Genomic DNA, 13511 nt, shown 5'->3' on the forward strand with positions numbered 1-13511 from the left:
AGGGGAGCTTATGGAAATGAGCTTAACTTCAGACTGTTAACTCCAAAACTTGAAACAAGGTTGGCACAGCAGAGAACAGCAAAACTTTGTTGCTCAGTAGAGTTAGGGAAGATATTACACTAACTTAGACCTCACTAAAAACAACTTAAGCTACCATGTAAGTCCTCATTTTAGCTATCTTCAGATTCAAAGTAAAGTAAGGCTTAAAAAATAATCCTCCAAATGGAGTGTGTTGGGTGGAAACAACTAAAAGAATCTAAAAATACCATTTTGGTGCATGATGATTATTATGACCTGAAATGCAGGGTTACTTTTTTTTTTTTTTTTTTTTAATTGAGTTAGTTAAAATACTGTAGCTTTCACCCAATGGCAACTTTTGTTGAACAGCAAGAATACTGCAAGTTACGGGAACTTCATTTGCCAATCCTGAAAACAATTCAAGAGCCTTCAGAAATCTGTGTAGTTAGATGTTTAACATATAAATAATCAGTATAGAATATTAAATGTGCCAGAAGGTAACTGAGGGTATTTTACAACGTAAAAGCAAAGAGCTGAAAGGAATGTTTATATGTAACATTTTGCTCCAAACTCCTTATGCAGATCTCTCTACGATTATCAAAAGAACGTATATAAAGCCCTCGCCCCTTTTCCCGCGGCTGTATATTTATACAAATCAGTGACAAATACTCCACTGCTCATTAATTTACAGTTGCATAGAAAGGGAAGAAGAAGAAGAAAGAAGAAAACAATGCTATAAAAACAACATCCTCATCTTTGGGTGTTCAGTGTTTTACTGTTTCAAGTAGAACACGCAGTCAAAGCTGAGCAGCATGTTCCAAGGTCCCATGCAGCCTCTGATGAAGTGGAACTTGCGATGGGTGCGTTGTAGAAAAGGGCTGTGCTGCACGTTAGGAAGCACGGGGTGCTGTCCAAAGGAACACTTCACATTGCCTGGGATTAATGAGGAGACGACATAACCACGTCAGCACAACAGGAACATCCACAGTCCTCTCCACAGAGCTACGTGCTCAGAACTCACTGGGTCATTTAAGGACTCTGACATAAGTTTCCAAACAGCCTATTTTAAAAGACTTGGTCCAAAAATTTGGTGCAAAATTTAGCAAATCACCGAGAAATGTAATTTTGCAGAACCCTGAATCTACTGTACTGTAGCATTTAAAATTCTTCTTTATGGAGACCCAAGGATGTGATGGCTGCAGAATTATACTTGCAACTTGTAGGATTTCTACACCCATAAAAACTAAGGCTCGGAAGTCAGATAGGAACATATTTAGCCTAAGTGATAAAAATGCCGAGTGTACGTAGCCTGAATTCAGATGCAGGTCCTTAAAATGCCATGCTTATTTCCAGACTCCTGTTTCAGGATTCTGTTCTCTGCAAAAAGACAAATATCCCTTCTGTAATAGTTCTGGAATGGTAGTTTTGGGGTATGAGGTCATCTGTGAATCATCCTATACCCAAGCAATCATGCTTTTTCATGAGGATGAGTTTTATTTACAGATCGCCCTTAAAGCTATCTCTGTGCCTGCTTAGAGAAAGGAGTTTTGAGGAAAAAAAAATCCTTCTGATTCAACTTCTCAAGGGACTAAAAAACAAATCTGAGTGCAGGGAATAAAGGGCATCTCGTACCCTTTAGAAACTCCTGTCTAGGAGGGCAATCCTACAATCCCAGATAATACAATCCAAGTAAAAGTATAAAGTAACAATTCTCTGTTTTCAGACACTCATTTCAGAGAAGCCTAACCTTGCAAACTGTGGCTTAATTGACATGGTGAAGCAACTGGGGGGATTAAATAAATGGACTCTACTACTGCCTTCTTCTGAAGCCTTGGACAGCAACTTGTGCTTGCTGCTAAGACTATTTTAACAACAAAACTTTGACAGAGCTATGCAGGGACACGAGACTGTTATTCCTTATTTCTCATAATGCAAACACATTTATTCTAACATGAGCACAAAGCTGGCAGCCTGCATTTCTCCTATTTCTGCTACTTACTTATAACAGAAATTTATCAGACCATTCATAGCAAGTAGGTTTTCGGTAATTCAACAGTATCTAAATACCCTACTGATTGCCATGTTTTTGCACACTCTAGGACTAGGCAGATTTATCCTTTAGGTCTGTACCTAGTGGTTGCTTATTGGTAGCAGCTTAATCTAATGCCTTGGGGTACTGTGCTGCTCTTCAGCCATAGATCCTCCTGGAATCTGAGCTGTGGGTCTGGCCACAGGAACATACAGATGTATTTGTAAAAACCAGCTTAGATCTTGCAGAAATGATGCTGGATTTCAACTAATTGGATGACTTTGAGCTGATTCCTTATGGTCAGCATCCCAGAACTGCACACCACACTACCTTCAATTACAGTAGCAGGAGTTTCCTATTAGCTGGGATAATCTAGAAACTGTAATATTGATCCAGCTTCTAAATAGTTGGCAAGGGAAAAACAACACAGACAAAAACTGGTCACTCTGCTCTAACGGAACATTTCCACTTGCTTTACTTTGCCTTTAAAGACTATACAAAGATGTAAACACGTCTCATACCTGTGATCTGCCAGGGAAACTTGCTGCAAATAGAAAAAAAAAAAAGGAAAGTTTTAAAATTTGCACAATTCTGTATCCTGTTAGCTTAAGAACAAAGTGTCAAAACAACCAGTGCTGCAGAAGAATAAGAAGACATTGAATCTGAAAAAAGAAACATTTAACTAGAAGAGTATTGTAATGGTCTGTACATAACTTCCTTCATGAATTTATTTTTTACAACAAAAATATAGCATTACGAATATAGAATTAATGCATCGTTCATTTTTCATCACTTGAAGAGCTATCAGGACTACACTATAATACATTCTATTCAAAAATATGAATCATATTTTAGCTTGGTATGTTATTAAATAATATTATATTATTGAGCAATACTATCCACAGCATTTAGACTCTTTACATTCACAAAGGAAGTAGGCCTGCCTAATTAATTTAGTTCACAATTTAAGATAAGAAATGCATGGAGGAGTACAGGACTGCAGCATAAAAAGAGAAAGAACATGAGGCAATCAAAAAGTTAACTTAAAATTTAACATGAACTAGTTACTCTCTCCCCCATTTCTTCCATTGCATCAGGTTTGCAAATTGCTTCCTTATTTATTTAAGCATGATTCATCAGTTAAGACAGGGGAAATTGCATAGTTTCATGTCACTTTTCCATTCTAATTTCTTTTAATGCACTTCACAGAAATGTCCAGGGAAGCCTGCAGCAACTCTCTCCTCCTGACATTCTCTTCAGAAGACAGAAGTCAGAGCACAGGGAATATCAGCACAGAATATGCACAGCAAATTTTCTATGTTACTTTGAGCATCTTTTACAACTAGCCCATTGACTTTTCAGACCACAGCCAACGCTGAATGTACTCAGGCCTAGTAGAGCTGGATTCTTTTGCCTAGGAGAATTCAAAACTACATTTCTAAACTCTTGGGATAGGCTCTTAACCATTAGGCTGTAAACTTTCTTAAAGATGTCACTCTTCAAAGAAATTCAGAATTCATGGTATCAATCAGACATGCCCACGGCCTGAGTTAGAGATACCGTAATGAGGGTCTTCTCCGTTCCTCCCTATTCTTCTTGGCAGTGAAAATCTCCTAGTCCTTGTTGTTTTTTTTCCTACACTAGATAACCAGAGATCCAGGTGAAAATGCTCTCATCCCCCTCTCTTTCAGAAGTGTTGAATACTGATAGCCAGTGAGATCTTGGATGTTATAGCAACAGCTACTTAGACACTGTAAGTTAAGAGATTGTAATATTATTATTAGAACCAAAGCTGTCAAGATACCCAGAGCAGCTCATGAATCCTGAAATTTCTGTGAAGTCAAAGGGACCAGACAGTGCTGAACAGCATGTACACGGGAGCATACATGGTAACTGGCAGGCAGTATTTCTAATATCTATCACCATGTTAGGAAGATTGGCGTGGAATTACACCAGTCACAAGAAGTCTTCTATTGTGAGTCTCAATTTGTGTGAGGGAAGTTGATTCACAGAGCACAGAAATGTTGGCCCTTGCAGGTCATCTAGTCCAACAACTCCCCTGCAAAAAGACCACTGCCAATAGTCCTGACTAGCCAAATCTTCCACTGCACTGGACTCCCTTTAGTGCAGGAGACAAAAGCAATGAAAATTCTGGCAGCACACAAGGAAGCATTTCTCCTCCGTTCAATCAACTGGATATTTTTAATCTGCTTTTGAAAGGTTTCTTTAGTAGCAGAAAGAACTCTTGCTTTTTTTTTTTTTTTTCTTCTTCTCCAGAGTTGTTAACTTTTCCCCCTTACAGCTAAGCAGGAAAAGTATTCATTAGTATTGAAAAAGGTCAAAAGCATCTTGTCTGCAGAGGACAGTGGACCTTTATCATGGTCCCAAGGACACATTAATATCATTAAAAGACACAAAGCTTTCCCAACAGATTAATTTTGGGCTGCAATACTGCACTACAGACGGCCTTCCCTGGGGGACTCTGCTTCCACCAGGTTTTATTTTTTGGAAGCTGCAGCTACCCTTGTTTTTGCTGCAAGGCTCCTTATGTCATTAATTGAAGGAATGGGAATTACATATTAAACACTAACTGCACTCTTGAATTGGAACTCCTCTGGAAATGACAGGCATTAGCTCACCCTCTAACGATGTTTCATCTTACATGTCACAGAGACTGTAACTGTCCCCAAGCAGAGCAAGGGGAGTAAGACAGACAGAGAGTTATATTAATACTGAAATTTTCTATCTGTCTAAATCTCAGAAAGCTCCAAGATGTGTGCTCTGTTCTGGAACTCACTTGGTCACAAAGGCAAGAATTCTGCACGTTGTTGTACACCTGCCTAGTCCTCAGGAGCAACCTCATGAGCAGTGAGAGAAAGAAGTATTATATCCAAAGAATCATAGGACAAAAAAAAAGGGATTAAGAGCAGTGCTGGCCTAACTATGAAAAATTGCTTCATAAGGAACATTTGGAATAAGTAGAAATATTGATTTCAAGATGAATTATATCTTGAAAGGCTATTAAAACAAACAGCATATAAAAGAAGAGTGGCATTGTTAAAAGTCAGCATGGGGCAGAAATAATCTAATGTTCTGACCCTAATAACTTTCTTTAATAAAAGCTGTAGTTAAAAGCTGTAGCCAAGGTAGGAAAGAACAGTAATGAGGATGTAAAACAATACCTTTTCTTTCTTTCCTTTTTTTTTTTTTTTTTTATAATGGACATAATATGTAAAACAAGGAAGCTGTTCTAATACTACTTACTTTATGTTTAAGGAGGATATCATTCTTTAAGGCTAGGAATATGGTGATGCACTTAATGCATATTGCCTAGTCAGTCTCTGGGGTCTGCATTACTGGAAGTCTTACAGAACAGGTTAGGCAATTGTCCCATCAGGAATGACAGATGTGTCATGGCCACAGGACAAGATGATGGATTAGATGATCTGTCAGGGCCTTCTCAAGCAAAACTCAAAGTGGGGTTTAACATCCTCCTGTTGAGAAGGCCAGATTGATAGTTCCCATTCCAGCCTTTGGAAATAGTGAGCGTGTGAATCTGATGTGGGTTTAAAAAAATGGTGCTAAGGAATCTCTCAAGTGAGAGATACTGTCACAGGGCCAAACAAGGGCAGATGTAACTAACACCTACGAGTGGTGCACACTGGTTTGAACCCTGCAGCAGGGTATATGAGTGACAAAGGTAAAGTCCCATGAAATTTGGAACTGTGACATCTTTTATTTAGTGCAGGACTCCTTTTACACGCTCAGATGTGCTTGCTATGGGGCCATGGTTTTCAGTTTCAGTCCTTCCTGCCTCATTTGAGCTATCGTGCCATGGATATTCCACTCTCCATGTTTGCAGCCTGGGGAGAGCAGGCATCATCAAGTTGGTCCTTACACAGGAATCAAAGGAGTTAAAAGATTATCCCATTTTCGTCAGATTCATGTGGGCCAAATATCCAATAGCTGTTATATTGCTTACATATGCAATACAGGAACAAAAGCAAAAGTGACACTTTGTTTGCATTTTCTACTGATTAAAAGAATATATATTATAAAAATGTATACACACACACACGCACATATATACACCAACAACCTAAATCTTGATTTGTGCTGAGTAGCTCCTCTAGCTACTGACTTGAAGGAGAGATGACCCAAATCCTTAATTTGTAAAGCAAAGGGCTCTGAACAACTGAACTTGCTCAAAGCCTCAAGGAGCAGCTGAAACACAACTTCTTGTGCTGGATACTAATTTGTTTTCCCAAAAGGTGAAAAGTGCATCGTCTCTAATGCAACCCTTCACAGCCAGCCAAGCAATGGATGAGCAAAAGATAAGAAAAGTATTTTAATAGGCTTCAAAGAATTTGGGAAAAAGAATTTAGCACAGTATTATCCAAATGTTTCTTAAAGGAACAGGCATAAACATCTCCATCTCACTTTCACTTTTTTAAAATGGCCATTGTTACTCATTTCATTGTAAAGAACTGTTTAAGAAGTTTAATAGATTTTCTATAAAGTTTCAATATTGTTTTGCTAACGCAAAAGAGCTGAGGCTGAAATATATATGTATCTATACATTTTTATAATACAAATCAAGTAACAAAGTCTCTACTTCACCTCTCTGCCAAAAAATCCCCATAATTGACTAGTCAATATATTATGAATGACTTATTTTCTTCACAGGTCAGCCTCACATTCAATAACAATCTCACAGACAGCTCTTGTTACACTTACAGCAGCAAGCTGGAAATGTGCTGTTGATTTGCTCCATAACATCTGTTAGATCTGTACTGGTATCATGAGGAGGGGCTAGCAAGTCATCTGCAGGAATGACAACAAAAAGAGCAATGAATTTAAAAACAAGAAGAGAAAAGCTAAAAAGGACACTGGCATCCTGAAAGGCATTCTCATCCAACCTTAGCTCTCACCCAAAGGAGCTAAATGCTCCTTTAAATTTCAAGCGAAAGCACTACCTGAAGCCTCTGCAACTTAATGTGCAGCAACTATCATTGGTAATTGTCAGCCCTGGGAGAGAAGGTAGAAGTTAAATTATTGATTTGCAGCTGAAGTCATTTCTCCATTATTAAAGCTTAACCACCGCATCCAAGATTTAACCAAAGGGAATTGCCCACAAGTATATATGAATTTACAGTTAAAATACATGCTTAGCAAGATGAGGGAATTACATTTAATAGCTGCTAAATTAATATTCTGTTCTATTTTCAAATAATTTGTCACATAGCTTCCAAAGTGAATACATTATTCATTTTTTGGGGCAGGGGGAAAAGAACCCTACCAAATTTAGACAGTCTTTATTCCATATGCAATAGCAATTATTTCAATAGTGTTAAAATTCTCCTTGCCACCTTCTTTCTTTTTTTAAGCAATACTTGAAATTAGCCAATGGAATGGTTAGGGAATATATCTAAATCCTTTCCTGATGGTGTTATTAGCCACTGCATCAAAATAGAGTCAAGTAGTTCTGTGGGTTTTTTTCTAGATGCCAACCACATGCCAATGCAGAATTAAAACTTTTCAGTGTAAAAGAGAACATTTGTTCCTGTTTCTCACAGAAAAAAAGATCATTTTTACCTATAACACAAAAGCCTGGAAGCAAAGACAGGGAGGAATGGGCAATTATATAATTTGTAAATATCCCCTAATTTCTGTTCATTATTTCTGCTAATTCTCAATGGAACTAATGAGTTTGGCTAATGAAAATTTAAAATATCTTTCAAGAGAGAAAACCCTTTATGTGCAGAGGCTGTATACAAGTTCCTAAATAATTCCTAAAGATGTGAAGTCTTCAAGGGGTAAAATACCAGCATACACAGCAGTGCTTTAGGAAGCCATCAGAAATCTTCTCTTACATGTTTCCAGATGTTTTTTCTTCTGTGTGATAGAATGCTTAGTGGCATACACGCAATGTAGGACAGCTGTTGGCTGTTTCATCCTAATGAAATGTGAGACTCTCTTTCATAACGATATATTAACTGAAGTAAATTTGTTCATTAAAAAAGGATGGGATGCAGAACTCTCTAGATACAAATCCGTAATTCAGAGTTGCGTGGATTTTTCTGATAAAGAGGTTGCTTGCAACAGTGGGTAACTAACAGCTCTAGCTGCACTAAGGCTTATTCCCATTAGCACTTGAAAGATCGGTTCTATTTTATTTATGCATCAATCCCTTAAAAAGACACAAATGAAACCGCTTAGTAAAGCACTCACCTGTCTGATGAAACTGTGAGCTGGTCTCTTGATCCAGCGGGTAGCCGAGCGCGGAATGCTGGGGCGAAGCACACGGAGAGGCGCCGTTAACCCTGGAGTCTGGCTCGGGCTACGGCAAAGACAAGGGCTGTTAGGAGAGCGTGCAAGTTTAGATGCATTAGGTGTACAGAACTGAAGTGTGGGCTTGTATGTGGTCATCCTCCTCCCTTCCTTTTCTTTACTGTGTCTTGCTTTCTCTCTGAACTACTGAACATTGGATTAGGCCAATACAAGTACTAGGAAGAAAACCCAGACTCCAAGTAGCTTCCTCCTTTCTGCTGTGGACCCTCAGTCAAGCTACACACATGGACTACGCCATGATACTGTGATCGAGTTGGGGCATTCAACTACGCTGCCCTATGAAGACTAGCCAAGGCAACCTGTCCTGGAGCAGCTTTTCCATCTTGAGGAGTTTTGCAAAATTCCTTCACAATCAAGGCACTAGACTCCAGGGGGACTCTGGCAAATGGAAGCGGTGGGGGCCATCCATTGCTCACGTGGGAACCACTTCCTGAGAGCACGTAGGCCTTGAAGAAAAACTACGCAGTTATGTAATTTATAGAAAACTATCAGCAGGAGTCCTTATACCTAAATTCACTACTGAATCCATCAGAGAACCTTGTATTATATGAGCTGTAAACATGTATGTGTTTGAGAATATATACACACACACAAATCTGTACATACGCACACACACATTGATGCACAAATAAGAAAAAATCATAAGGCTTCTCCACTTTAACTCCAAGTATAAGAAGGGATTTCAGTCAGGCATTTTCTCCTCTTTAAGAAATTCTTTGAGGAAGAGAGTAGTTATACAGGATTTAAGCTCCAAAACTGACTACTCTGGAAAACTAGAAGTATGTGAAAGAGCACTTAACATCTGAGGTGCTTGTGTAATCTTAGCTGAAGTGGTTGCCCCAAGATCTAAATTTTGAATGCAAATCACAAAATTACTTTCTAAGTCTAAAGCCTGGAATATTTAACTAAAATCTGATAAAAGCAGACACAGAACAAATGCAAAAATAACATTACTTTTAAGCTTTTTTGGAAAGTAATGGACTGAAAAAGTATCGAGAACAGCTATGAATGAGACTTAGTGAAAAGAGGAAAAATACAAAATAGAGTTAACTTATGCACAATCTTTGCTCTTTTGCAGCTCATCGCCCTAAGCGCAACATTCAATTTAAACTTACAGATGAAAAAAAACACCCTTCAACAAAACAAAACTGAAAGTTGTTGAACAAAGGGAAAAATATTTTCTTTCATATGCACTGGAGAGGAAATGCTCCCTTGAGCACTCAGCGAATCTTTTTTCTCCTCCAAATCTCATCTCTCTTTCAATATGATAATATTAACCTCCAGCTTTGCCTAAGAAAAATAACTCAAGAAATATTGCTCTGCATTCAAAAGACAGCAAAAAAATGGAAGTGCTTTCAAGCCAGCCAAAGATTTCACTGCCTGACACTCCTGTGAACAGTGAATAACTCTCGTCACTTGCTATTCAATAATCAGGCTTCAGCTGAGCTACAGAGTCTAGATGAAAGGAGTTTGCTGCTCTCAGACAGGCCAAACCTCCTTTAACAAGCCAGGCAATCTTGCATACAAGCAACCTCTGCTCAAGAAGGGTTTAAAGTTGTAATGGTGCAGAGATTAAGCCACCGCAGCAAGGGTAAGAGTTACTTCAATACAAACCCGAAGCCACTTTCAGCAGCAGGGTGGCTGCTTGCCCACCTCACAAATAGACTGGCAGAATATGAATCATCCCAAATGCCAACCTGGACTGGGTCTTTGTCCCTCTTCAAAGGGGAACTGTGGACAAATAGTGCAGAGATGACTAAGGGAGGAGGAGCAGGGCTGGACTTGACACAAAACTGCAGTACAGCAACATGGAGGCTAAGTCAAGGATGGTGAGGCAATGCAAAGTCAAGATTAATTAGGAGATGCCTATGAACTCAAATGAAGAGTTAGCAGCAATGTATATTTAGGGCTGCTTAGCAATGCGATTGAAAATGACAGGGGAAAAAAAAGCCAACATGGAGCGTGAGGACTCAGCAGTTAAGAACAAATAGAACATAGTAGAGCACTCTGCAGTAGTATAGCACATATTGCTAAAATAATCAGAACAAAAGAGTGCTCCTGGATTTTTAAAGTAAGGACACATCCCTTATGATCAGAGGACTGTATCTGATGAATTCATGCTTTACTTAAGCATACTCACAATGTTACCCTACACAGTTTCAATATCTACTAAGAAAAACAAAATGAAATCAAAATCCTCTTGTTCCAAACACAGGACACAGCTAGGAGGATGAACTGTGGGTCTTTGAGCATTAAGAGAAGGGCTCCAATAGTGGAAATACTTTCATAATAAAAGTACTGACTACTGTTAAATAAAAAATGAATAAGGATAAAATTACATATAGTTACATCATTTAACTTTTTTTTTCTGGGAGAGAATGTGAGGCACAGAGAAGGAATAGGTTGCTGTGCAACGCCACAAAATGAGCACCAAGAACTTGCAGACTCACTAAAAGTCTCTTTTGCTAAACTCTTGCTGGATAACACCTGCACCTGCAAAACCTAATCACCTGCAATGTCTAATCATTCCCACCAAAGCCCTTCAGGCACTATGAAGTTCAGGCATTCTTATTCAAAACAACCCAACAAACAGTGTTCAGGCAGAAACCATAGGAAAACTGCCCTAAATGGTACTTACGTTATTTGTCCCCAAATAAACAGAATAAGCAGAGGGATAGATCATGCCTCTAGCAGGATAAAGGGGAACTCTCCAAAGCCACTTTCTGGAAAGTGGCCTATCTCTTTTGAAGAAAAAATAAAGATAGGAAGTGACAGGGATGTTCTTCCCCAGTGACCTTTGAAACATTTTTCTGTACTACAGCAATTTTTAAAGCATTTTCAAGTAGTTACTTAAAAATGTATTTTAGCACCAGAGTTCTCCTCTTGCTGGTGTCTTTCCTGAGGAAGAGTTTGAATGGTTTTGTGGGCCTCATAACCATAAACCATACCTGTGATTCACTCGATTCGCTTCTGCTTCTGAGAGGAGAAAACATCTCTGAATCACAGAGAATCTCAAAAACCAAACCAAAACAAAAGCTAATTCCCTTTCCATGCCAACTACAGATGGTTCTGCTTGTTTCAAGCTTATTCTCCCAGGCACAGGACAAACAGAGTTCTACTCTTTTGGTAAAGCTCCTCTGCTTTCAGGAGAGGGAGCTGCAGTCCCTATTTACTCTTGTCCTACAGTGTGATATATCCATTGATATATGATATTAGCTTCGATTTACTTCAATCTTAAATTCAATATGACACCACTATTCACTAGCTCAAGCAAGCAGAAAAAAATCCAGACATACTTAAAACGCCCTTCACAATAACTCTTATTTTGCATGTGTAATATTTAACAGGGCTCTAGGAAGAAAATTGAAAATAGATTTTTTTTTTTTTCTGTACGATTAACATATTGGTATCAAAGCCTGTCCGTTCTGTTTCACCTTCCTCTTTGGCACTACAATCAATCAGGAGGACAAAAAAGACACTGGTGTGACAGCTACCATTCCTTTGGGCTTGCTAAACTAAAAATAGTATGGTCACCTCAGAATCATGACCTGAAGTAGGCAAATGTGCACGTGCGGATGCACAAGTATCTCTGATAACTGCGTTCCCTAGAGAACGTCTTGCTCATACGGATCAAACAGTTACGACAGAGAAACTTCTAAATTTCATTTAGCTTCTGCCTAAATGTTAGTGGGTAGACAGATTCATCCCACATCTCTTAGGGACAAAGGAAGGCTGGTACTTTCCGATTCAGTGACAAGTTATTAACCTAAGCAACAACCAAGGAGGCTGAACGGAAAAGCAAAAGAAGAAACTTGGTCTTGACAGAAGCGTCAATACGAAGAGATGACATGAGATGCCAGTCATGGCAGAGAAATTGCTATGAGCAGTTGTATCCTTTAATACCAGCAATTATTGATAGAGGAGTTTCGCAGTTGTTAAATGTTTTGACATTGGGATTCAAAAGAATCTTCCATGCAAATCATCCAATTCCTTTCATGAGAAAAGGAACTCCTTATATCCACTGAAAGGATAACTGGGGCAATCAATAAAGGTAAAGAATGTAAACAAATAAGCTTAGATCCCCAGTTGGCTTTAGATAAAGTCCTATAATTAAGGCAGTGAAAAAAGAAAAAACCTTCACAGATTATAAATGGCCTAGATGATACGAAATGAAAATTCGTAAAAATTGGTCATTTTTCCCGATGGGCGAATGTTAATGGGGTAGTAATGGGATTCAGTGCTGTTTCATAAGAGTGTCAGCTGAAGGAAGCTCCGAAAAATGCATGCAGAAAAACTGAATTATTCACAATTTCTGAATCCTCCTGCGAATCCTCCAGAATAATAACTTAGACATCATGGTAGAGAGCTTGCAAAACATCTGCCTAGCCACAGTAAAAAGCAAACAAACCGTGCCCCCAGTCCCAAATAAAATAAAGATGCATTTAGAAAAGCATACTGAAAATCCCAGAAATACTATGAAAACAACAATGCAGACCCTCTACAATACTGGACTTAATTCCAGTCCCTCCTTGGAAGCAGGAGCAGGGAAATCAGAAAGGCTTTGGCTCAGGCATTCAGAACCATCAGAAACACAGCGTGACTCCCACAGAGCAGGAGGATTTTGGAGAGCAACAGTAGAGCAAGTCAGATTTAAGTCAGAAGTACTAAAAAAGGTTGACTCTGTTCTACCTTACTCTAACAGAAACCAAGAACTCCAGAATGCCCATAAAAATCAAAAGGCAAAACTGCTAAGAAGGAGTTTTTTTTTTTTTTTTTTTTAGCACAATATACACATGATACCCTAAAGGCATCACTAAGCACATTATGAGGATTCTAAAAGGGTGTCACAATTATATGATTAATAAGATTATTCACAGTTACACTAGAATAAAACAAAGTTTTAGAGGGTGAACAATTTCCATGCTTTAAGAATTACTCTGAAAAAGACCGTGCGTTTGGCAGAACTTCTGCATTTCTGTACCCAACTGTTTCAGCAAACTTCAAGCCTTTCTCTGAAATACCTTGTTGTGGCCACAGTCATGGAGATATTCACTTCATGAACGATTGAGATTAGCAGTTAGAACCAGTCCTTATCTTCTCTTTTAAATATTTA

The 13511-nt window shown here is 38.6% G+C and overlaps 1 protein-coding gene across 1 annotated transcript in view; it reads right to left on the reverse strand.

The window, feature by feature from the left end:
• Positions 1 to 468: 468 nt before the first annotated feature.
• Positions 469 to 13511, reverse strand: part of UTRN (utrophin) — a 303290-nt gene continuing 290247 nt past the window's right edge. Inside the window, exons 71-74 of the mRNA XM_088537058.1 lie at positions 8279 to 8387; positions 6785 to 6871; positions 2569 to 2591; positions 469 to 951 (exon numbers count right to left, since the gene is read on the reverse strand). Coding sequence (XP_088393184.1) covers positions 943 to 951; positions 2569 to 2591; positions 6785 to 6871; positions 8279 to 8387 — 228 coding nt within the window. The 3' untranslated portion in view covers positions 469 to 942. The remainder of the gene's footprint in view (positions 952 to 2568; positions 2592 to 6784; positions 6872 to 8278; positions 8388 to 13511) is intronic.

The sequence above is a fragment of the Tinamus guttatus genome, unplaced genomic scaffold, assembly GCF_059628265.1.
Source record: "Tinamus guttatus ecotype Peru unplaced genomic scaffold, ASM5962826v1 Tinamus_guttatus_pri_ptg000716l, whole genome shotgun sequence".
In the NCBI taxonomy this organism is placed as follows: domain Eukaryota; kingdom Metazoa; phylum Chordata; class Aves; order Tinamiformes; family Tinamidae; genus Tinamus; species Tinamus guttatus.